At 48.4% G+C, this 26,219-nt stretch overlaps 1 protein-coding gene across 1 annotated transcript in view; it reads left to right on the forward strand.

Annotated features, from left to right (window-relative positions):
• The window catches only part of RNF212 (ring finger protein 212), a 144,661-nt gene extending 118,743 nt beyond the window's left edge, over window positions 1–25,918 (forward strand). The window contains exons 9-12 of the mRNA XM_050790744.1: window positions 958–1,003; window positions 7,092–7,155; window positions 24,345–24,417; window positions 25,667–25,918. Of these exons, the coding sequence (XP_050646701.1) occupies window positions 958–1,003; window positions 7,092–7,155; window positions 24,345–24,417; window positions 25,667–25,886 (403 nt within the window). The 3' untranslated portion in view covers window positions 25,887–25,918. The remainder of the gene's footprint in view (window positions 1–957; window positions 1,004–7,091; window positions 7,156–24,344; window positions 24,418–25,666) is intronic.
• Window positions 25,919–26,219: the final 301 nt, after the last annotated feature.

Consider the following 26,219-nt stretch of genomic DNA (forward strand, 5'->3'; position numbering starts at 1 on the left):
CATCATCCAGGCAAGTTTCTCGTGGGGAGTTTTAATTGGTGGGTTTAGAGCAGGCAGGCACGAGCTCCATGGGTCCCATTGTGACTGAGGGCATCACTGTGGCACATCTGCATGGTCCATGCAGGGTGAGGGGTCAGCGGGGCCAGCCAAGTGGGTTTTGTCCACCCTCCCACAGGGAGGCGGCCACTGGGAGGCAAGTGTCCGGATGGACCACACTGAGGCACTGGGAGCTGGTGGAGAACTGAAAACTGTTGAAGGTGACTGAGCCCTGCCTCTGGTATGAGAAAGTTAAACCTGTCATCAAAATGGTTGCTGAGGCCACCTAAAATTAGAAAAATTCACTCCAGCCGGGCTGGACTAATGGGAGTCATCCATGGGACTCTTGCTGGAGCTGTTGGAAAAGAGTGAGCCTCTTTCTGCAGAGATCGCCAGCCATAAGGATGGCAGGGCTAGGAGGGGCCAGTGCAAAATGAAGCCGATGTTTTCCTGTCTCCCTTTGGCAAATGAAGGAACTAGTGTGTAGTGAGCGGGCATGGTGTGGTATGTGTGGCCAGGCAGCGAGTGATAACAGAAATCGGTTCGGGATCCCACTCTCAGGACGTCCTAGTCTAGCAGGCTCCAGGCAGGCGTTGGCAGAGAGAAGAGAAGGGGTGGTCTGGAGGGAGAAGCCAAGTGTGCAGAGGTGCAAGAGAGGCATGTCAGAGAGAGCCCAGCCAGGGCGGGTGGGCCAGCGACCTCTGTGTCCTGGAGAGGCTACATCCTGGTACAGACGGCAGGTGGCCCTAAAGAGGGAGGGAAATGGCAGTGATCACAAGCCTCAGTGGCTAAACTCTGGCTGCAGCACGAAGCTAGAGGAAGATTTAGACATTTATGCATGGTCTCGTCTTGTGTGTATTTCAACTGACGTTATGGGTAAGTCCTGAGCTCACTCAAAGCCTTTCACTGTGTGTTTAACAGACTGGAGTCAATGGAAGTTGATCTCTCTCCTTCTCCGATTAGAAAAGTAAGTGCATCTCTCCTGCCGAGTTCCTCATTTCCCGTGTACCAGACGTGGCATTTCCCATTTTCCTCAGTACTGAAAAATATCACCGCTCATGCAACAGTAGACAGACTTTGCACAGCGCCCCTGCGTCATGTGCTGGCTCCTGCATCATGTGCTGGCCCCGTGGGTGAGAGGGGTGGGCTGTGGCTGTAAGCTGGGTCATGAGAACCCTCCTGTTCTGCCTGAACGGCCGGGACTGCAGTTGCATCTGGAGAAACAAAAGCAAATGCAGACAGAGTGTGGCAGGGTCCCACGCAGGTCCTGTGTTGTTCCTGTGCAGGTCCCATGTTGGTCCTTTGTTGACCCTGTGTTGGTCCTATGTTGGTCCTGTGTTGATCTTGTGTTGGTCCTGTGTTGACATTGTGTTGGTCCTGTGTTAACCCTGTGTTGGTCCTGTGTTGTTCCCGTGCAGGTCCCATGTTGGTCCTGTGTTGACCCTGTGTTGGTCCTATGTTGGTCCTGTGTTGATCTTGTGTTGGTCCTGTGTTGACATTGTGTTGGTTCTGTGTTGACCCTGTGTTGACCTTGTGTTGGTCCTGTGTTAACCCTGTGTTGGTCCTGTGTTGTTCCCATGCAGGTCCCGTGTTGGTCCTGTGTTGACCCTGTGTTGGTCCTGTGTTGGTCCTGTGTTGACCCCTGTGTTGGTCCTATGTTGACCCTGTGTTGACATTGTGTTGGTCTGTGTGTTCCCGTGCCCCATGTTGGTCCTGTGTTGACCTGTGTTGGTCCCGTGTTGGTCCTGTGTTGGTCCTGTGTTGACCCTGTGTTGACATTGTGTTGGTCCTGTGTTGACATTGTGTTGGTCCCGTGTTGACGTTGTGTTGGTCCCGTGTTGGTCTTGTGTTGATCCTGTGTTGGTCTTGTGTTGACCCTATGTTGGTCCTGTGTTGACCCTGTGTTGGTCCCATGTTGGTTCTGGGTTGATCCTGCGTTGATCCTCCGCTGTTCCCATGTTGGTCCCGTGCTGGTCCCTGTTGGTGTCAAACAGAAATGGCAGCAAAGCTGGTGGCCCTGTGCTTTACCTGCCTTCAGTTGCTGTCTCATGAAGTGCCAAACAGTGCCAAAGAAGACAACAGTAAACTTTGTCAGGCCAGGAAAAGAAATGGGTCAGAAAAGCTAAGGATTCTGGGAAACAGGAAGCACCAACTTCAAGCTGGAGAGAAGCAAGACCAGAGGAAACCTGCCCGGAACTCAGGGAGACTCCAGGCCCCGCTCTCCCGTCGTCTCCCTGGGTCGGCAGAGCTCGGCGCCGGATGCACAGCAGCCACACACCAGGTGGCTCAGAAACAGGAGAGAGGAGGCAGTTGGGGAAGGACTCAGGGCAGTGAACTGCACCCCATGGGAGGGATCAGGCCTTAAAAAACACGTGGGGCAGGAGGGGGCCAAGGAGCAAAGGCAGGAAAACCGAGTGGGTTCTGGTGGCAGTGAATGCCTGTGTTCCACAGTGCCAGTGATTGGCTTATTTGATTTATGTGTTGCTTCGTGTTGTGCGACACAGTTTGGCTCATTGGCAAGCCCTGTTCCGAGCCTTTATAGATACAAACTCTGTCATCCTAGCAGCCCTGTGACATGAGTAATCCCACCCAGACCCAGATGATGGAGGAACCTGGAGTCAGGATAAGAAGGCGGAACTGGACTCTGTAGGGAATGAAGAGCCGCCACAGCTTCGGTGAAAGAGAAACGCCAGTTCCTTGGCAGTTGGGTCAAGCACACGCGTCCTTTCCCTGCCCAGCTCACCTCCTCTATCCTCATGGCCGCACCCATACACATCGGCAGCACTGGAGCCGTGCTTCCAGAGGGACACACTGCCTCGTGGGTGCCCGTGTCCCGAGGCAACTGGCCCACACCGAGCACGCCACCTGCCCCCTCAGGCCCTGCTGGAAGCTCTTATGGAACCCTCCCCTGGGTCCCTGTAGGTCCCTACCACCTGCCTTGGCTCCCCCAAGGCTGGACACCTGCTTCCAGCTGTCTTTTGGTGCACTAGGACCTTGTTTAATGGATGAACTCACAGCCTCCAAGTCCCCACAGCTTAAGGAGGAAGAACTTGGTTCTGTCAGGTCAGCTTTCTACCTTTCCTTAGGATCTGAGTAATTGACGAGAATAGAGAATACTCAAGACTGGCAGGCAGCAGGCACGTCGGGCTCACGCCTGTAACCTCAGCACTTTGGGAGGCCAAGACAGGTGGATCACTTGAGCCCAGGAGTTTAAGACCAACCTGGGCAACATAGTGAGACCCTGTCTCTAAAAGAAAGAAAAGACTGGCAGGCTAAATTGATTGACACTTCACTGGGTGCTACTGTTGGAAATTATTGCTGAGGAACCAGAATGTAATGAATCAAAGTTCCTAGGTGAGGGGCAAAGACCAGACATGGGCACACATTTTCTTTGTTTTTTTTTGGGGGGGGTGCGGGTTTTTGTGGTTTTTGTTTGTTTGTTTGTTTTTGAGACAGAGTCTCACTCTGTCGCCCAGGCTGGAGTGCAGTGGCGAGATCTCGGCTCACTACAACTTCCGCCTCCCGGGTTTAAGCAATTATCCTGCCTCAGCCTCCTGAGTAGCTGGGACTACAGGTGCGCACCACCATGTCCAGCTAATTTTTGTATTTGTAGTAGATACGGGGTTTCACCATATTGGTCAGGCTGGTCTCAAACTCCTGACTTCGTGATCCGCCCACCTCAGCCTCCCAAAGTGCTGGGATTACAGGCGTGAGCCACTGTGCCCGACCGGCACATATTCTGTAAAGGGCCAGATAGTAAAACGTTTGGATTTTGCAGACCAGACAGTCCATCACAGTCACTCAACTCTGTCATGGAATTGCAAAAGCAACCATAGAAAGTACAGAAGCTAATGGCATGACCATGACTATGTTCTAATAAAACTTCATTAACAAAAACAGGCTGCGGGCCATAGTTTGCCCACCCCTGTGCCACACCAGAATGCAAATTTCAAGGAAAGTGTCTAAAACCAGTTTTTCACCTCCTGAAACGCCTTGTCACCCCGGAGTGGATGTGTGTAGCAGTTCCTTTGGAAAGAGCTCCCGTCCTCCCTGCCCCACATGACTGCGTGGAGTGAGAGGTGCTCCTGGTAACCCTCAGCCTGAGCAGAGGTTCTGGGGACACCACCTGTTGCCTCTGCAGACCGAGGTCTTCTGTGGCCTGCGGAGAGCAGTGTACAGGCCTCTTGAGGTGAACCTCCCACACTGTTGAGGGCTGCATAGGAAAGAGCGTTATCGGGGGTGCTCTTGGTGGGGTTCCTGCCCCGAAGGCTCGTCAGAGGGAGGGCCACAGTGCAAGTGTCTGTCATTGGGTGGACTTGGAGAATCAAAGCCAGTGCCATCCCATGAGAGCGCCTGGGACACAGCTGGGCCTGCCCAGAGAGGCTTGGTTCTTTTCCTTCCTCCTCTACCCTTGCTGCTCCAGGCCTGGGGACCTCAGGCTGCTGGCACTGGGGAGGAGGAGAAGCAGAGCCTAAGGCCCCCACCTTCCTGGACAAGGTGCCTGAGAAGGCGAGGGAGAGTCTGCTTTCACACGGAGATGGAAGTGTTGACTACGGTGTGAGGCTTGGCTGGATAATTTCTTAATTAACTTAATTAAGATAATTAACAGATAAATCTGTTCACCTTAAATGAGCATGGGATTTTCTGTTATGTAAAATTGACCAGGGTTAACGTATCTTTTTGAAAAGGTAAAATAATGACTCACAAATACAAAATGAATGCCATTCACATACTTCCTTCAGCTTACGAATTGGCCAGTCACAGTAGCTCACGCCTGTAATCCTAACACTTTGAGAACTGAGTCAGGCAGATCCCTTGAGCCCAAGAGTTTGAGACCAGCCTGGGTAACATGACAAGAGCCCATCTCTACAAAAAATTAGCTGGGCATGGTGGTGCACACCTGTAGTCTCAGCTCCTGAGAAGCTGAGGTGGGAGGATCACCACCAGGAGGCTGAGGCTGCAGTGAGCTGTGACTGCCCCAGTGCACTCCAGCCTGGATGACAGAGTGAAACCCTGTCTCCAAAAAAAAAAGAAGAAGTTTTGAGTTAATGAGGGAAACCAGCTGATAGAGTTTGGGTATTCATCCCTGCTGGCATCTCATGTTGAATTATAATCCCCAGTGCTGGAGGTGGGGCCTGGTAGCAGATGTTTGGGTCATGGGGGCAGATCCCTGATGGTTGGTACTGTCTTTGCCGTGGTGGGCGAATTCTCATGAGATCTGGCTAGTTAAAAGCACGTGGCACTGTCCCCCAGTCTCTTGCCTGCTTGCCCTGCAATGCGCTTGCTCCCCCTTGGCCTCCCGTCCTGATTGTAGCGTCCCGAGGCCGCCCCAGAAGCGGCTGCTGCCATGCTTCCTGTACAGCCCTCAGAAGCATGAGCCAGTTAAACCTCTTTTCTTTATTAATTACACAATTTCTGGTATTTATCACAGTGCAAGGATGGCCTAATACACCACCAGTTAAATGTGAAAACTGGTTTAAAGGAGAATCCAAAGAGCAAATATGTGTGTAGGCAGCCAGGAATGCAGATGTGAACACACCAATGGGTACACAGCCCCTCCCACATGGCAGGAACCAGTGTCTTGCCCAGCCAAGTCTGCCACGACCCATGGACAAGAAAGATTTGCACCACTCTCTTCTGTAACTCACAGCTATCAGACAGCACCAGGACGGGGAAAGACACGAGCACTCGAATCTCTACGGAGATTTTCTCTAAACGGAGCAGCAAATGGAACGTAGTTCAAAGGGGCGGTGATGTCAAGGGGATTCTTAGGATGAACTTGATATTGAAGACATCCTAGCAGATGGGAAGGATCCAGAAATGATGGCATAGCAGCACTCCAGGCAGGTGAGAGGAAGTACCTGGAGCCTGTCCTGATAAGGCAGGAATACGTCTGGTGTTCACAGGATGGCAGGCAGAGGCTGAAGGTACAGAGACAAAAGCTCCCGGTTTCACAAGATTCTGCCTTGTTGGGGGTGGGAGTGAGGTCATGAGCTTCGGGTGGATGGGGAATGCGCCCCGTGGATAGCTCCATGAGACCACTGGCCTGCAGGCAGCTCAGAGGGCCATGCCAAGCAGGGGGGTGTCCATCCTTCCAAGGTTAGAGTCTTGCCAGCAAGCAGGAGCAGAGGACTGGCAGAGTAGGGCCAAGGGTGTGGCAGAGAGTGTCCCCGGAGCAGGGCGCTGCTGTGCTGCTCGAGAGGCCACGAGGACACAGAGGGGCTTCCATGGTGTACTGGAAGGGCCTGTGGATTAAAGGATCTGTGGGATGGCTGTACCAGGGGCAGAAGCCAGGAAGGTGGGCAGCAGAGGTCTTGGCGGGGCACAGTTGATGACGGCAGAACCTGAGGACCAGCGGGGGTGAGGCAAGGAGCCTGGGAACAGGAGATGCCAGCAGTGAGTTGAGAGCCAGAGGAGCGAGCCCAGGAAGGGGCAGCAACTAGAAATAGCACCTTGCCATGCTGCAGGTCGCACTGAGAGGCAGGAGGGACTCAGAGCAGAGCAGCCTCCCTCACCAGTCTCAGAACCTGGGCTGGCAGCTGTGGATTCACAGGTTCCTGTGGGTTGAGGAGGGAGGGTGGCAGCAGCGGCCTTGTGGTTGCTGGGTAGGGTGAAGGGTGGGCACACAGCAGGGCCCAGCACACACAGCTCCGAGCAGCGTTAGCTCCACCCTGTCTGTCGGCATCTGGACTTCAAGGTGACAAAATTATGCACCCAAGAATGATTTACTCAGGATTTCACATTCTCTAACATCAGCTGCAGACTTCGTTTTTTTCACCTAAAATTCCTAGTAGAGCCCGTTATCCATTCACTATTATAGGCCCTGGTGGAACGGAGGGAATCAAATAGATAATACCCACCCACACCCCTTCTACCACCAGCAGGCAGAGTCGGGAGATGGACACAGAATCAAATTAGACAGGATCTTGTCAGAGGGCAATAAAGATGAGGGAGATGGGCTTCCAGGAAATGTATTCCTAACAGACACTGGGAGTCTGAATCTTGTAAGCGGCAATATTGGAATTTTATCCATTGTTTTCTTGTTGCATTCTTAGTCGGAGATAGCAGCCGGCCCTGCGAGAATCTCCGTGATTAGTCCACCTCAAGATGGACGCATGGGTAAGTAAAATTTCCTGTAACCTTACCTCAAATCAATACATGTGTCAATTAAAATATATTCCCTGAGGCCGGGCGCGGTGTCTCACGTCTGTAATCCCAGCACTTTGGGAGGCCGAGGCGGGCAGATCACAAGGTCAGGAGATCGAGACCATCCTGGCTAATTCCGTGAAACCCTGTCTCTACTGAAAATACAAAAAATTAGCCGGGTGTGGTGGCGGGCGCCTGTAGTCCCAGCTCCTCGGGGGGCTGAGGCAGGAGAATGGCGTGAACCTGAGAGGCGGAGCTTGCAGTGAGCCGAGATTGTGCCGCTGTACTCCAGCCTGGGTGACAGAACAAGACTCCGTCTCAAAAAACAAACAAATAACAACAACAACAACTATTATATATATATATATATATATATTCCCTGAAAGGTCATGTTTAATCAATCAGAGTTGTCAGAACCTACCCAAGTGGGTGTTGTCCTTCCACCCGGTGTGTAGGAGGCTACATATTTACCAAAATGGTGCAGCGTTTGAGTCCCAGGGAGAAGCTCCTGATGACCGTGTAACAAGTCACAGGAGAAAACTGGCCCTTTTGCATTCTCTGTCCTCTTGGTTTTTAACAAAAATAGTGTCACTGGGTTTGCTTCCTGGTAATTGGCTTTGAATTGCTGGTCCGTTTTCAAAGTGAATCCCTCCCTCAACCCTCAGCGCACATCGGCCTCAGCCCACACAGGCCATCTCCCCGCACACTGTCTCCTGCATCTCCACGGGGCCATGTCTAACAGCTTCTTTCTGTTTCATCCCATGGTTGACCTTGTCTAAGCCCCCTGTTCCCAGAGTGTGTGTCGTTTGCAGAGGTTCACCGTGTTTCTGCATAGACGTCCGTCCTCACTGGATGCTCCTCCTCGCATTCAGTTCTGGAAGGCACAGGGAACACACCAACTCTCTAAACGCTTCCGATATGTGCTGAGGTACACAGGGCCGCCTTGTTTCTGTCCCAGCAGGCTGAAGGCACCCTGGACACGCTCAGAACACTCACTGTGTCTGTTGTGTTTCCTCTTTGCCAGTCTGAAAGGAAATAGTAATTTTGATTTGCATTTATGTGACTATTAATGATTCTGAGTGTTTTAAATTTATTCCTCTGTGTTTTTTCTATGAATTATCTGCTTTACTCCTTTGTCGTTTATGTAGACCCCTCAGTGTGCAGGATATTAACCTTTTACTCAGTTTGCTTTGTAATTTTATATTTGACCTTTGAATTTGAGAGACTTAATATTTTTCTGTACTCAAATCTAGTCATAGGGTCTCATGCTTGGGGAGGTTTTTTTCACATACCTAAATCATTTTCTTCTAATTGAATGGTTTTTTAAACTTCTTCTTAGAGCAGTTTTAGGTTCACAGAAAAATTGAAAGGAAGGTACAGATTTCCCATATATACCATGACTCCACACATGCACAGCTCCCCCATCCCCATCCCCCACCAGACCAGCCGATGTGTTAAAACTGATGATGCTGCATGAACACATCATTGTCACCCGGAGTCCATGGTTTCCATCAGGCTTCACTCTAGGCATTGTATGTTCTATGGGTTTGAACAAATACACAGTGACGTGTATCTGCCATCGTAGCAGCATGTGGAATAGTGCCACTGCCCTAAAAATCCTCTGTGCGCCACCTGTTCATCCCTCCCCCACCTCCCACCAACACCCGAAAGCCACTGATCTTTCTATGGTCCCTTTTTCAGACTATCCTAGAGTTGGAATTATACAGTATGTGGCTTCTCAGATTGACTCCTTTCACTTAGCAACACACACTTACGGTTCCTCCATCTCTTCTCATGGTTTGCTAGCTCATTTTTTTAGTCACTGAATAATATTCCATTATCTGGATGTATCACAGTTTATCATTCACCTGCTGAAGGGCATCTTGGTTGCTTCCAAGTTTTGGTAATTAGGAGTTAAGCTGCTATAGATGTCCATGTGCCAGAGTTTTGTGTGGACATGTTTTCAGCTCCTTTGGGTAAAGACTAAGGAATGTGAATGCTGGATCAGGTGGTGAGAGGGTGTTTAGTTTTGAAAGAAATTGCCAAACTACCTTCCAAAGTGGCAGCAGCTTTTCGCATTCCCACCAGCAACGAATGAGAGTTCCTGTTGCTCCACGTCCTCACGTTCCGTGATGTCAGTGTTCTGGATTTCAGCCAGCTGATAGGTATGTAGTGGTATCTTGCTGTTTTATTTTGCGTTTTTTTGATAATGTATGACTAGGAGCATCTTACGCTGATTTTTCATCTGCATATCTTCTTTGCTGAAGTGTCTGTTAGGGTTTTGGCCTATTTTTTAATTGGATTGTTTTCTTATTGTTGAGTTTTAAGAGTCCTGTGTATATTTTGGATGACAGTTCTTTTTTTTTTTTTTTTTTTTTTTTTTTTTGAGACGGAGTCTCGCTCTGTCACCCAGGCTGGAGTGCGGTGGCCGGATCTTGGCTCACTGCAAGCTCCGCCTCCCGGGTTTACGCCATTCTCCTGCCTCAGCCTCCCAAGTAGCTGGGACCACAGGCGCCCACCACCTCGCCTGGCTAGTTTTTTGTATTTTTTAGTAGAGACGGGGTTTCACCGTGTTAGCCAGGATGGTCTCCATCTCCTGACCTCATGATCCACCTGTCTCGGCCTCCCAAAGTGCTGGGATTACAGGCTTGGGCCACCGCGCCTGGCCGACAGCTCTTTTTTGTGAGTCTTTTTTTTTATGACATTTCTTTATCAGAAAAATATGTATCTTGAAAATATTGTCTTCCATTTTGTGGCTTGTCCTTTTGTTCTCTTGACATTATCTTTCACAGAATAGAATTCTTGTAGTTTTTAATGTTTACCTTCTTCCAAATTCTTTGAAGTTTATCTTGAGGTATGTTTTAGATGAGTATTTTTAATAATTTATTTTGAAGATAATTCAAGCACACAGGAAAAATTGTAAGAACAATATTAAAAAAAAAAAAAACTCCAATATCTCCCCTCCCAGATTTCCCCAAATGTTAACATTTTGTTAATTTGCTCCCTATCTGTCATCATTGGTATTTCTCTGAACCTCTGAGCATGTTACCAATGTGGTGCCCTGGCACTGCTAAAAACCAAGAACACAGTCCTACAAAACCATGCGCAATGCAGCCCACGTGTTCACACTGACACGGCACAGTCCTACAAGACCACCCGCAACTCAGCCCACGTGTTCACACTGACACGGCACAATCCTACAAAACCACCCGCAACTCAGGCCAGGCATCCACACTGACAAGCACAGTCCACGCTGACACAGCTCTACCATCCCGTCAGCAGTTGCCAAGAGTTTCTCTTCTCCTCTGGTCAAGAATCTCATGGAAAGATGAGCTACATCCAGCTGTAACATCTCTTCTGTCTCCTCTGGACTGGAACATTTCCTCATACTTCTCTTTCTTGTCCTCAATAGTTTTGAAGAATAATTAGGCCTCACATTCTGAAGGGTGACCCATAACCTGGGTTGTCTGGTATTTCCTCAGGAGACCAGACCATCCTCTATTGGCAGGAATGCCCCAGAAATGCTACTGCTCTGCTTCGCACATCAGAGCACAGAGTTGACCCATTCTGCCACAGGGACGTTAACCTTAGTCACCGGATTGATTCTTGCAAGAGGACGTTCACCTTGGTCTCCTGATTCCTCCAGGAGGATGTTCACCTTGGTCTCCCGATCCCTCCAGGAGGATGTTCATCTTGGTCTCCCGATCCCTCCAGGAGGATGTTCACCTTGGTTGCCTGATTCCTCCAGGAGGATGTTCACCTTGGTATCCCAATCCCTCCAGGAAGATGTTCACTTTGGTCTCCTGATCCCTCCAGGAGGATGTTAACCGTGGTCGCCTGACCACACAGGCATCTATCAGGCTTTCTCACTGCAGTCACTACGTCCCCCATAATGGATGGGTGTCTTGTGGAGAGATAGTCCAAATGACACTGATACCTTTTTCCTCATCCGGCCTCACGCCCCCTGCCCCCCAATCAGCCACCACTCTGATGACTGCCTCATAGCAATTTTTCCATTTCCACAGTTCCTTCTATATGTATTAATTGTCATTCTACTATAAAGAAGAGCTTTTTCTTTTACCCAATTCAGGTATCTATGTATTCACTAATTTATAACAATATGGATTGATAGATTTCCTTTTTTTTTTGAGACAGAGTCTCGCTCTGTCGCCTAGGCTGGTGTGCAATGGTGCAATCTCAGCTCACTGCAACCTCCGCCTCCTGGGTTCAAGTGATTCTTGTGCCTCAGCGTCACAAGTAGCTGGGACTATAGGCATGTGCCACCATACCCGGCTAATTTTTTTTTTGTATTTTTACTAGAGATGTAGTTTTGCCATGTTGCCCAGGATGGTCTCAAATTCCTGAGCTTAGGCAATCCACCTGCCTCGGCCTCCCAAAGTGCTAGGATTACAGGCATGAGCCACTGCGTCCAGCCAGATTCATAGATTTCTATTTTGTTCAGAGGTTTGTATTTTCTGCTAAACTCCTCCCAGATATGGTCATGTTCAAAATGCATTTTTAAAACGTCAACCAGGAATTCTGTATCCAGTGAAATTAACATTTTAAAATGAAGACTAAATACATTTACGGAGTAACAGAAGCAGAATTCATTGCTAACAGACCTGCCCTACAAGAAACGTAAAGGAAGGCATTTAGGCTGATGCCACACAGTAACTTCAGTCTGTTAGAAGGAATGAAGAGCATGGGGAATGGTGATTATGGGATGAGAATAAGAGACTGCATTGTTAATTTCTTTTATCTTCTCATTACTTTACAAAACACAAAATTGAAGCAACAATTATAACGTTGTATTGTTGGAGTTAACAACAAATAGATGTAACATAGAGGATAATAAGCACAAAGGAAGAGCGAGGAGATGGAGCCACAGCATACATAACTCTAAAAAACACAGCTGAAAACTCAAGAGGGATTGTTAAATGACGTTGTAAAGCATGTGTTAAACACAAAGACAATCAAGACAATAGAAGGACAAAGGAGACAGAGACACTGGAGAATAAATAGCAGAACGGCTGGTGAGGGCTTTCTTCTGGACCCTGTCGATCAGTATATTATCTCCTTTCACAAATACCACAATATCTTGGTTACTTTTGCTTTACAGTAAGTTTTGGAATTAGATGGCATAGCCCTCTAACCTTTTTCTTAATTTGTCAACATAATTTTGCCTATTCCAGGTTCTCTTCATTTCCATATAAATTTTAGGATAATGTCAAATTCTACAAAGAAAGTCTGCCGGGATTTTGATTTTGATTGAATCTCTACATCAGTGTGGGGAGAACTGCCATCTTCACAGTTTTAACTGTCTCAGTCCATAGATGTGCTGTGTCTCTCCATTGATTAGAGCTTCCTTAGTTTCTCTCAAGAATCCTCAGTATTTTCACTGTGCAGGCCTTGTACTTTCTTGATAAACTTACACGTAGGTTGTTTTTTTGTTGTTGTTGAGACGGAGTCTTGCTGTGACCCAGGCTGGAGTGCAGTGGTGCCATCTAAGCTCACTGCAACCTCTGCCTCCTGGGTTCAAGCAATTCTTGTGCTTCAGCCTCCTGAGTAGCTTGGATTAATTACAGGGGTGCACCACCACACCCGGCTAATTTTTGTAATTTTAGTAGAGACGGGGTTCACCATGTTGACCAGGCTGGTCTCGATCTCCTGGCCTCGAGCCATCCATCCACCTCAGCCTCCCAAAGTGCTGGGATTACAGGCATGAGCCATCGCGCCCGGCCCTAGGTATTTCATTATTTTTTATGGTGGAATTTTCTTCATTCAGTTTTTATGTTGATTATCATTCATATGGTGTATCTTTTCCCATACTTTGGTTTTCAGCCTGTCTGTGTCTTTCAATCCATGATGTGCCTCTGATAGACAACATATGGTTAGATCTTGTTTTTTGATCTGTTATAATCTATACCTTCTGATTTGATCGTTTAGTCCATTGATATTTAATATAATTATTAATTTTGTGGTTGGACTTGTGCTTGCTGTCTTGCTGGTTTTTGTTTTATGTATGACAGGATTCTTAGTTTATTGGTATCTCCTTAACTGCCTTTGTTTACAATAAATATTTTTATCATACCATTTTGCTATAGACTGATTTGAGTTCCCCCAAAATTCATATGTTGAAGTCCTTGACCCCCAATGTCACTATATTTTGAGTTAGAACCTTTAGGAGGTAAAGTTAAATTAGGTCATAAGCATGGAGCCCTAATCCAATAAGATTCATGTCCTGAGAACAGAAGACACCATTCAGTGGAGAAACAGACACTAGGTCAGTAGGGACAGACACTACTCAGTGGGGACTGACACTACTCAGTGGAGAGAGACACTACTCAGTGGAGAGAGATGCTACTCAATGGGGAGAGACGCTACTCAGTGGGGAGAGACGCTACTCAGTGGGGAGAGACACTACTCAGTGGGGAGAGACACTACTCAGTGGGGAGAGAGACAGTACTCAGTGGAGAGAGACGCTGCTCAGTGGGGAGAGACACTACTCAGTGGGGAGAGAGACAGTACTCAGTGGAGAGAGACGCTACTCAGTGGGGAGAGACACTACTCAGTGGGGAGAGACACTACTCAGTGGGGAGAGACGACTCAGTGGGGAGAGACGCTGCTCAGTGGAGAGAGACGCTACTCAGTGGGGAGAGAGACAGTACTCAGTGGGGAGAGAGACAGTACTCAGTGGAGAGAGACGCTACTCAGTGGGGAGAGACACTACTCAGTGGGGAGAGACACTACTCAGTGGGGAGAGACACTACTCAGCGGGGAGAGACACTACTCAGTGGAGAGAGACAGTACTCAGTGGAGAGAGACACTACTCAGTGGGGAGAGACACTACTCAGTGGGGAGAGACAGTGGGGAGAGACGCTACTCAGTGGGGAGAGAGACAGTACTCAGTGGAGAGAGACAGTACTCAGTGGGAGAGACGCTACTCAGTGGAGAGAGACACTACTCAGTGGGGAGAGACACTTCAGTGGGGAGAGACACTACTCAGTGGAGAGAGACACTACTCAGTGGGGACAGACACTACTCAGTGGGGAGAGACGCTACTCAGTGGGGAGAGACGCTACTCAGTGGGGAGAGACGCTACTCAGTGGGGAGAGACGCTACTCAGTGGGGAGAGACACTACTCAGTGGGGAGAGACACTACTCAGTGGAGAGAGACGCTACTCAGTGGGGAGAGACGCTACTCAGTGGGGAGAGAGACGCTAGTCAGTAGGGACAGACGCTACTCAGTGGAGAGAGATGCTACTCAGTGGGGAGAGACGCTACTCAGTGGGGAGAGACACTACTCAGCGGGGAGAGACACTTCAGTGGAGAGAGACACTACTCAGCAGGGAGAGGCGCTACTCAGTGGAGAGAGACACTATTCAGTGGGGAGAGACGCTACTCAGTGGGGAGAGACACTAAGTGGGGAGAGACAATACCCAGTGGGGAGAGACAGTCTTCAGTGGAGAGACACTGTTCAGTGGAGAGAGACACTACTCAGTGGGAGAGACACTAGTAAGTGGGGAAAGACACTACTCAGGAGAGACACTACTCAGTGGGGAGAGACGCTACTCAGTGGGGAAAGATGCTACTCAGTGGAGAGAGATGCTACTCAGTGGGGAGAGATGCTATTCAGTGAGGAGAGACACTAAGTGGAGGGACACTCTTCAGTGGGGAGAGACACCCTTCAGTGGAGAGTGACACTAGTCAGTGGGGAGAGACGCTACTCAGTGGAGAGAGATGATACTCAGTGGGGAGAGACGCTACTCAGTGGGGAGAGACGCTATTCAGTGGGGAGAGACACTCTTCAGTGGAGAGAGACACTACTCAGTGGGGAGAGACACTAGTCAGTGGAGAGAGACACTACTCAGTGGGGAGAGACACTAGTCAGTGGGGAGAGATGCTAGTCAGGGGGAGAGACACTACTTAGTGGGGAGAGATGCTATTCAGTGGGGAGAGACACTACTCAATGGGGAGAGACACTAGTCAGTGGAGAGAGATGCTATTCAGTGGGGGAAAGGACAGTTTTTTCGAGAAATGGTGTTGGGAAAACTGTATATCCACCTCCAGAATAATGAAGTTGGACTTCTACCTAACACTATGTACAAAAATTAATTCAAAATGGATCAAGGACCTAAAACTATAAAATATAAAACTCTTTGAAGAAAACATAGAGCAAAAGCTTCCCAATGTTGGATTTGGCAGTGATTTCCTGGATATGATACCAAAGCACACACAACAACAACAAAAATATTAAACAAATCGACCTCAGAAAATTTAAAAGTTTTCCACATCAGAAGATACTATCAATAGAGTAAAAAGGCAACTTGCAGAATCAGAGAAAATATTTGCAAATCATATGTATCTAATAAGGGATTACAATCCAGAATACATAAAGAACTAAAACTTAACAACAAGCAACCTGATTCAAAAATGGGTAAAGGCCGGGCGCAGTGGCACACACTTGTCATCCCATCACTTTGGGAGACCAAGGCAAGAGGATCGCTTGAGCTCAGGAGTTCGAGACCAGCCTGGACAACATGGTGAAACCCCCATCTCTACAAAAAACTTAAAAATTAGTTAGGCGTGGTGGCACACACCTGTAGTCCCGGCTACTCGGGAAGCTGAGGTAGGCGGATTGCTTGAGCCTGGAGGGCAAAGGTTGCATAAGTCGAGATTGCGCCACTGCACTCCAGCCTGGGTGAGAGTGAGACTCTGTCTCAGAAAAAAGAAAAGTCGGGGGGGTGGGTGGCAGATGACTTGAATGGGCAAATACACAAATGGTCAATAAGCCATGAAAAGATGCTCATCATTCATCATTAGAGAAATGCAAATCAAAACTATAGCAAGAGCTGGGTATGGTGGCTCATGCCTGTAGTCCCAGCTATTCAGGAGGCTGAGGTGGGAGGATTGCTCAAGCCAAGGAGATGGAGTCCAGCCTGGGCAACACAGCAAGACCTCATCTCCAAGAGAGAAAAAAAAAAACAGCAAGATACTATCTCACACCCATTAGGATGGCTACTATATGTTTTAAAAATCGCACCTGTAGTCCTAGCTACTTAGGACACTGAAGCAGGATTGCTTGAGCTCAGGAGGTCAAGGCTGCAGTGAACTATGATTGTATCACTGCACTCCAGCCTGGACGACAGAGGAAGATCCTGTCTCTTAAAACAAAAACAGGCCAGGCATGGATGCCTGTAATCCGAGCACTTTGGGAAGCCAAAGCGGACAGATCACTTGAGGTCAGGAGTTCAAGACCAGCCTGGCCAACATGGTGAAACCTGTTTCTACTAAAAATACCCAAACTAGCAGGGTGTGGTGGCACACACCTGTAGTCCCAGCTACTTGGGAGGCTGAGAGACCGAGGTGGAGCTTGAGCCCAGGAGTTCCAGACCAGCCTGAGCAAAATCCTGTCTACAAAAAATTATCCAGGCTGGTGGCGTACACCTGTGGTCCCAGCTTCTTGGGAGGCTGAGGTGGGAGAATTGCCTGAGCCTGGGAGGTCGAGGCTGCAGTGAGCAGTGATCATACCACTGCACCCCAGCCTGGGTGACAGAGTGAGACCCTGTCTCAAAAAAAATAAAGAGAAAGAAACGAGAGAGAAGAATGAACAAAGAAAGAAGTAATCATGTAGTTGAAGTCTGTGGATGCAGCTGTCCTCAGAGTATTCTTATGAAGATGGTTAAACCTGAAACAAACTTCAGAATTATTTGGTCTGCAGATGTTTTCTTTAAATAAATATTTATTGTAATCATTTTTTAAAACTCAAAATAACAAGTGTTGTTAAGGATGCGGAGGAATTGGAAGCGTGTGCACTGTTGGTGGGAATGTGAAACGGTGTGGCCGCTGTGGAAAACAGTGTGGCTGTTCCTCCAAAAATTAAAAACACAATTCCCAGATGATCCTGCATTTCAATTCAGTGCTCAAAAGAATTGAAAGCAGGGTCTCTTAGAGATGCTTGTATACCCAAGATCATAGCAGTATTATTCACAGTGGCTAAAACGTGGGAGCCACCTAAGTGTCACCAGATGAACATGGATAGGTAAAATGTGTGTCTCCATACAATGGACTGTGATTCAGCCTTAAAAGGGAAAGGAACTCCGACACACGCTACCGTGTGGATGAACGTTGAGGACGTTACACTAAGTGCATAAGCCAGTCACAGAAAGACAAATGCTCTGTGAGTCCTCGCGTGTGAGGTAGTCAAAATCGTAGAGACGGAAGGGAGGATGGTGGCTGCCAGAGGCTGTGGGATGGAGGAGTGGGAAGCTCTCGTTTAATGGGAACAGAGGTTCAGTTTCACAAAATGAAAACAGTTACAGAGATGGATGGTGTGATGGTTGCACAGCATTAGGAATGTATTTAATACCAGTGAACTGTACACTGAAAATGGTTAAGGTAGGAAATTGTATCCTAATAAATTTTTAAAACACAAGAGACACCAGGGAGCTTGCTCACTAACTCTCTGCACAGACACACAAAAGAGGCCGTGTGAAGACAGAGAAGGCTGCTGTCTGCAAGCCAGGACCCACATTAACCAGCATCTTGATGGACTTGCCAGAACTAAGAGGTATAAATTTCTGTTGTGTAAGCCACCCAGTCTGTGGTATTTTATTATAGAAGTTCAAGCAGACTAATAAACATTTTAGTTCTTCTGTTGATACTTTATCTGTGTGCTTTATTATTTGCTTAGTGATTCCTCTAGAGATTACAACATGCATCTTGAACTCATCACAGAATACTTGAGGTGAACACTGACTGAATTCCAGTGGAACGTAACCACATTGCTCCCATATAGCCCCACTTCCTCCCACCTAGTTTGTCATATTTATTTATATACATATATATGGGATCTATGTGTTATAAATGAACAATATGGTGTTATTATTTCCTGAATTAAACTTATGTTTCTTAAAGTCCTTTAGAGGAAAAAAATCTTTTATTACATCATTCACAACATATTAACCATTTCCAGTTTTTTCTTGCAGGGAAGATTGGCTAGAAGTGAATTCTCTTCATTGTTTTTTGGTTTTTTTCCATATTTGAATGTCTTTGTCTTCATTTTGAAGGATAATTTCACTGAATATACATTTTCTTGGTTGACTTTTTAGCACTTGGTATATATGTCATTCCTCTGTCTTCTGGCTTCCATTATTATTATTATTATTATTATTGGATTTTTTGTGGGGTTTTGTTTTTTTTTTTTTCCCCAGACTGGGTCTCACTCTGACACCCAGGCTAGAGTGCAGTGGCTTGACCATGGCTCACTGCAGCCTGGATCTCCTGGGCTCAGTCAATCCTCCCACCTCGGCCTCCTGAGTACCTGGGACTATAGGCATGCACCACCACACCTGGCTAATTTTTTTTTTTTTTTTTTTTTTTTTTTTTTCCCTGAGACTAAGTCTCACTCTGTTGCCCAAGCTGGAGTACAATGGCGTGATCTCACGGCAACCTCCACCTCTGGGTTCAAGTGATTCTCCTGCCTCAGCCTACTGAATAGCTGGGATTACAGGTGCCTGCCACCACATCTGGCTAATTTTTATATTTTTAGTAGAGACAGGATTTCACTATGTTGGCCAGGCTGGTCTTGAACTCCTGACCTCAGGTGATCTGCCCACCTCGGCCTCCTAAAGTGCTGGGATTACAGGCATGAGCCACCACCACATCTGGCCTAATTTTTCAATTTTTTGTAGAGACAGGGTTTCGTCATGTTGCCCAAGGCTAGTCTTGGACTCCTGATCTCCCGTTCACCAGCCTTGGCTTCCCAAAGTGCTGGGATTCCAGGCATGAGCCACCGTACCCAGCCAGTTCCATTATTTCTGATGAGAAGTCAGCCGTTAATCGTATTGTCCTGTAGGTGATGAGTCGCTCTTCTCTTGCTGCTTTAAGTATTTTTCTTTTTGTCTGTCACTTACTATAGCTTTATAGTAACTGTTGAAATTATGAAGTGTGAGTTTTCCAACTTTGTTCTTTTTTGAGGTTGTTTTGCCTATTTTGAGTTCCTTGCATTTCCATATGAATGTTAGGATCAACTTTCCCATTTCTGCTGACAAAGCAGGTTGAAATCTTGGTAGAGTTTTAATTCACCTTGTACATCAATGTAGGGAGTGTTGCCATCTAATACTAACACTGCGTCTTCCAATCCGTGAATGTTGGACATAGCTTTCCCTTTATTTAGGTCTTTGATTTCTTTCAATGGCATTTTGTAGTTTTCAGTGAAGAAATCTTGTACTTCATTAGTAAAAGTTAATCCTAAGTATTTTGTTATTTTGGTGCTACTGTAAATAGAATTGTTTTCTAACTTTTATTTTCAGATTTTCATTGCCAGTACATAGAAATACAACTGATTTTTATAGGTGGATCTTGTATCCTGCAATCTACTGAGTTCATTTATGAGCTCTGGGGAATGTTTTGTGGATTCTCCAGGGTTTTCTGTATATGGCAAATCATGTCATCTGCAAGTAGAGGTCGTTTTACTTTTTCCTTTCTAACCACGGTGCCTTTTATTTATCTTTTACTTTTGTTTTTATTTTTTCGCTTCCCATCCCACTGCAGGACTTTCATTTATTTTTCTCGCCTAACTGTCCTCTCTAGAACTTTCAATACAGTGTTGAATACAAGTGGCAAGAACAGACATCCTTGTCTTCGTTCTGTTCCTGATCTTAGGAGGAAGCTTTCAGCCTTTCACCATGAAGGATGGTGTCCACCGAAGGTTTCCTGGAGGTGCCCTTTGTAGGGTTGAGAAGGGCCCTTCTAGTCCTTTGTCATGAAGAAGGATTAAATTTTTCAAGTGCTTTCTCTTTATCTTTTGAGATGATCATTGGGTTTTGTTCTGTTACCGTGATGTGTTCATAGATGTAATTACTTCCATCGATAGAATATATTAATATGGTGTTGATTTCTGTGTGTTGAAGGAACCATGCATTCCTGAGGCGAATCCCAGTTGGTCATGGTGTATGATCTTTCTTATACGCTGCTGGATTTGGTTTGCTGGTATTTTGTTGAGGAATTTTGTGTCTATATTCATAAGAGATACTGGTCAGCACACTTCCTTCCTTGTAACGTCTCTGTCTGCTTTTGGTGTCAGGACCTCATTCTGTCCTTGTAGAATGCATTAGAAAAGGTTCCGTTCTTGGTTCTTTTTTTTCAGTGTTTCTGTGTTTGTGCTGGAAGCCCTGTGTGTTGAGTCACTATCATCATATTTTCCTTTAATTCTTTGGCTCATTTACAGTAGCCACTCTGGAGTCCTTAGGAAATGCGATCTGGGCCACGCAGCGCGGGCCTCTGCCATCTGCCCTTTTCCCTGAGTGTCGTCACGCTTCTGTTTCTTTGCTTGTGCCATGATTAGGGGCTGCAATCTGGACAACCTGGGTACTGTATTTGAGCAAGTCTGGATTCTTGTATTTCTATCAGAGGTTGTTTGATTGGTTTTTGTTTGCTTGGGTATTTCACCGGGACCTGGAGAACTTGTGTCCGTGGCAGCCGCAGATGTGTCCGCTCATGGTTTCTGCTCTTCTTGTTGAGCCAGGGTGTCCCGGGGTGTCCGCCTGTCTCTACAGCTCAGCGGTGGGCTGCCGCTCCGTCTGTGGTTGTGCTCCAACACCACGCATCCCTGAGGCTCCCCAAGGCCAACGATCCGCGCGTGTAGGGAGCTGATATCCAGTCGGTTCCTGGTCCCCTGTGGCATCACTTCTGTGGCCGTGCTGGATCCCCTGCACATGCCTGTGCTGCTTCTGTCGGCCAGGGTTCCGGGGGAGCCACCTCCGTCTGGCTCTCTTGTTCTCAGCATCTCCCCGTTATTTTTCTGACTGGTCCCTGCTCTCCTGACCCCTCCCCAGCCAGGGCTGTGGGCCTCTCCAGGTCCTGCAGATGGACCCCCCATGGCTGATGAAAGTGTTCCCCTCCCACCTTGAGCCCACCCCCTCTGGAAGCAAAGCTGCTGGTCCTCAGCCACCTACCCTGGTGCAGCTGTGCTGTTACTGGGTAGAGTGGGGTAGGGGGAGGTGGAGCAGCTGCTTATATGCTGCTGGATTTGGTTTGCGGTATTTTGTTGAGGAATTTTGTGTCTGTATTCACCCTCAGGCCGGGAAGCCAAGTCCCGCTCCTCCCAAAGCTGCAGCGGGATTTCAGGAGCCAGTGTCTTGTGATTTCAGGAGTCAGTGTGTTCTGTTCAGGAGTCATTGTGTTCTGTTCAGGAGTCAGTGTGTTCTGATTTCGGGAGTCAGTGTGTTGTGATTTCGGGAGTCAGTGTGTTCTGATTTCGGGAGTCAGTGTGTTGTGATTTCGGGAGTCAGTGTGTTGTGATTTCGGGAGTCAGTGTGTTCTGATTTCGGGAGTCAGTGTGTTGTGATTTCGGGAGTCAGTGTGTTGTGATTTCGGGAGTCAGTGTGTTCTGATTTCGGGAGTCAGTGTGTTGTGATTTCAGGAGCCAGTGTGTTGTGATTTCAGGAGTCAGTGTGTTGTGATTTCGGGAGTCAGTGTGTTGTGATTTCGGGAGTCAGTGTGTTGTGATTTGTTGTCTGCCTCAAGTTGATTTTCAGAGGCCTGAACCGTTGTTTCTACCATTTTGTCCAGTTTCATACTTGGCTTCGTAGAGATAATTCACTGATTTCTACTTAACTGTAGCCAGCGGTCCTCCTCAAGAAGCACTCACTAAATGAGTTGGTGAACGGCAGGTCCCGGACCCCTCACATGTCAGAGTGGCAGGCGGGCAGTCTGTCCATTGTCTGCCCTGCGGACTCACTGAGCAGTGTGTCGGGCTGTCTGACCTGTCGGCAGGGGCGCAGGGCGCTCACTCTGCAGTATGTGGTCCCCTCCGGAACACAACACAGGGGATCTGGCACCACAGGGAAGCAGGCTGTTGGGCACCCAGATGGTGAAATTTACCCTCTTCAAATGTCAGCGTGTTTTCGTTAAATTTTTCAAATGGACATCTTTGTGAAACACATTAAACAGCATTACTCCCCTGAACAGAGACCGCTGCGCTGGAAGGTGTCGTAGGAATGGGTTATCCCTCTGGTCACCTGCTTCTTAGTGAGGCTGAAACACGGGGCCCCCTTGGCACCCTGAGGAGCTCCTCCCGGCTCAGGGCTGCTGTGCTGTTGAGAGCTGGCCTGGCTCTGGGTGGCTTTCGGGCCTTCCTCTAGCACTCCCTGGCCACCCCTTTCTCCAAGTCCCCGCTCTTCAGGTTGATTCCTGGTGTGACTTGGTTCCCAGCAGAACCTAAAGGACTCCTTAGGATTCCCGAGCCCTGTGGGACAGGCAGGGGGCTGAGCAGCAGGGGGTCTTTTGGGTCTGAGATCCCATGGCCCACACTTGGCTGTCTGAGCACTGCTCGCCAGAGCCTGGGTGAGTTGTTGGCCTCTTGGGTCCTCAGTCTCTTCATCTCTGTTGATAATAGTTATCTCGAAAAATTTCCATTGAGTAAACAGGAAACAATTTCTTTTTTTTTTTTTTTTTTTTTCTGAGACAGAATTTCACTCTTGTTGCCCAGGCTGGAGTACAATGGCATGATCTCAGCTTACTGCAACCTCTGCCTCCCAGGTTCAAGTGATTCTCCTGCCTCGGCCTCCCTAGTAGCTGGGATTACAGGCATGCACCACCACGCCCGGCTAATTTTGTATTTTTAGTAGAGACGGGGTTTCTCCACTGTTGGTCAGGCTGGTCTCAAACTCCTGACGTCAGGTGATCTGCCTGCCTCAGCCTCCCAAAGTGCTGGGATTACAGGCATGAGCCACCGCGCCCAGCCAACAATTTCAACTAACCATCTAGTATTGAGCATAAGTTACTTAACAAAAGATGCCTGCCATCGTTATTATTTGTGGTTCTGTGTGTTCAATGTACAGGGTTTTGTTTTAATCAGCTGGTGTGAGGCCGAAGGATGAGGAGGCAATGGCTGTGAGGAAAGGAGTTTCCACTCATAGTTCCCCAGAGACCCCCAGGGAGGGAGTGAGGGGAGACCTAGCACCTTGGTTGTGGTTCTCATGGGAGGATCAGGCAGGGTGAGTGGAACAGGCTGCCCAGGCTTGGGGTGGGCTCTGAACATGGGCTCTGGATTTGTTGGCTTTCATATCAGAAGTGTGCTCACCATGGCCTCCTGCCTCTAGGAACTGGCTGTCCCTAGGAGGGCAGTCTCTGCAGGGTCCACAAGCCTCCAGATGCCAAACCATGATAAAAGACAGAAGTGAAGGCAGCACTCACACAGCCCAGTAGGACAGCTCTCCTTCTTGCTCTTAGCTGTTCTTTGGAGGCTTCTCAGGGTCACCTGCAGACTCAGGAGTTATGATACCTCCCGCAGGCAACATCCTCACAAGGTCCGCACAGCCCGGGGCAAAGACAAAACCCCCGTTGGGGGTACGGAGACTGCCTTGTGCCCCACAGGCCTGCGACCCCCCGACATGCCGCCGCAGGCAGGCACTGGGCAGTCACCGGGCAGTCACCAGTCACTGCGCTGGGGAAGCCTAATGCTCGGGCTCCCTCACCAGGTGGCTTTTCCCAGCCTGGGGTCCACGAGCAGGTGCTGCTTGAGAACTCAGTCGTCACATCTCCCCTTTCACCTTACAAGGCACCTGGAGAAAGCAAACACGGGTGGGGCGCTGAAAGAACTTCTGGACGTGCTTTTGCCCTTCCGGCAGTTCTCGGGAGCAGGAGCCAAGGCTTGGGAGAGGCAGGGGAAGAAGCTTGTGCTCCAGATGCTCATTGAGCACCTTTGTATGCCAGGCACAGTCTGCATGTCCACGGCTGCCCCCATGACGGGCAGGCCCCTTCGCAGAGCCCCCAGGCCGAGGGCCCCTGAGTGAGGCTGAAGCTCAGCTGGGACTGGCCAGTTCATTTCCAGGTCTCGCTTTCCAGCTGCTGACGATTCAGATGGCTTACATATTCTCTAAGCTGCAGAGGTGCATAAAGGTAGAAAGATTAAAATGTAGGATATTTACGCCCTCGTGTGGAAGACCCGGGGCTGCTCAGGGTGTCGTGCTGGCACCAGGGCTGCGCGTGACCGAAGAGGAACCTGCGTGCCTGTGTGGCTCTGCCTGCCTCTGCCCTCATGGCGGAGAGGCAGTGACAGCTACCGAGAAGCACAGCAGGCTGGCCTGGTTGTCGTCCTCAAAGCACCGTGATGTGTTACCGTGAACGACTCGTGTTTTTTTCTTGTTCTACCACAGGCAGTGTCTCCTCCCGGGCCCCCGAGCATCCTGGCCTGACACCGAGTCAGAGGAGCGTGGGAAAGCCTCTCAGGTAGTGTCCCCTGCAAGCACCTTCTTCACAGCGTTTTAAAGGAAATGGTCAGCAAAATAAAACTGCTCATCATCTCACCCACAGAATTACTGCTAAAAGTTTAATGTGTTGCTTTTCATCCCTTTTTTTACACGCTTTGAGTGAGGTTTTGTTGCATATACCACTTTAGAGTTTGCTTTTTTTTTTAGCCAGAGTTTCCCTCTTTGTTGCCCAGACTGGAGTGCAATGGCGCGATCTTGGCTCACCGCAACCTCCACCTCCCGGGTTTAAGTGATTCTCCTGCCTCAGCCTCCCGAGTAGCTGGGATTACAGGCATGCTCCACCAAGCATGGCTAATTTTGTATTTTTAGCGGAGACGGGGTTTCTCCATGTTGGTCAGGCTGGTCTCGAACTCCCGACCTCAGGTGATCCACCCACCTCGGCCTCCCAAAATGCTGGGATTACAGGCATCAGCCACCGTGCCTGGCCAGGAGTTTGCTTTTTTGAAGCTAAGATACAACGTAGGCATTTGCCCTGTTGCTAAAATCTTCAAAAGAACCACGTGATGATTGTGTGCTATTTTACTACAAGAATAGGCCGTGGGTCAGCAGGCGTCTTCTATAAAGGTCAGGTAGTAAATATGTTTGACTTTTTGGGCAGCTGCTCAGCTCTGCCTCTGTATTGAGAAGGCTGGGGCAGGCAGTGTGTAAATTAATGGGTGTGGCTGGGTTCCAGTAAAACTTTATTTACAAAAGCAGGTGGCAGGCTGGACTCGGCCCCAGCCCCAGAACAGACCACAGTTCACCTCCCCATGCTCTTCTTCTCAGACCTCTGGGTGGCCTCCCACTCCGTCTGCTGCATATTTAAGTACACACCGATGTCTCTGTCAACTGAACTCAAGTGTTCAAAGGTCCGGTGCTCTCTCTAAAAGGCAGACCCTCCCATGTCAGCCCCCCAGAGTCCTTGAACGGCTTTTAATGCCTGTTGTCCAGTCCACCCCTGGCTGCCTGCAGGCCTCAGCGTTCTCTCACATCCCCACCTCCCATCCCCATTGGCCTGGGGTGTTGACCCTCCTGGGTGCCCACGGGTCGTGCAGCATCTGTCCATGTCTTCTGCTGACCGCCTGGTGGGGGTGTGCGTGCTGGTCTGAGGTACTCAGAGATGCTTGGGAATCCAGGCCTTTAAAACCACAAAACCGTCAGTGCTCTAATTGTCATGTCACCAGAGATGCTTGGAGCATTAATAATTTTGTGTTTCTTGAATTTATTAGGATTCCACCTCTGCAAATCCCCTACAAGGGACCACCACTCACGCCAACACCACAGTTACCAGGGAGAGCAGGAAGAGGGGACTCTCCAGGCTTCGGGAGCTCCCAGGCCGGGCTGCCCCCCAGGCCGCCCATCAGCATCGCCAGCCTGCTGCAGAGGCAGTGTTCAGGCAGGTGCTCAGCAGCCCCAGAAGGAAATGCTCTTGGGAAAGTGCATGTGTAAAGAAGTCTTTAAGTGTGCGCCAAGGGCAGACGCGGAGCTCTAAACGTTCTCAAGAGTTGTGTTTCTGAGCTTTGCCTTAGTCGTTCAGAAACGCAGCAAGGTTCACTTTTATATTCATTGTGGATTTCCAAAATTACGACTTAAAACATGTTGATAATACTCTGAAAATACTAAGATGACATCTGAATTTTTAAAAGTACACATTTTAGTGAATAAACTCTTCTCCCCACCTTATTTTTTGTATGTAACATGTGCACCCTCATTTTCCTCAACAGTGTGAAGTTTTGAAGTCATTTCAAAGACAAAGTTGATGTGTTTTTATTGCGACTCTGG

Source organism: Macaca thibetana, chromosome 5, assembly GCF_024542745.1.
Source record: "Macaca thibetana thibetana isolate TM-01 chromosome 5, ASM2454274v1, whole genome shotgun sequence".
Lineage (NCBI taxonomy): Eukaryota > Metazoa > Chordata > Mammalia > Primates > Cercopithecidae > Macaca > Macaca thibetana.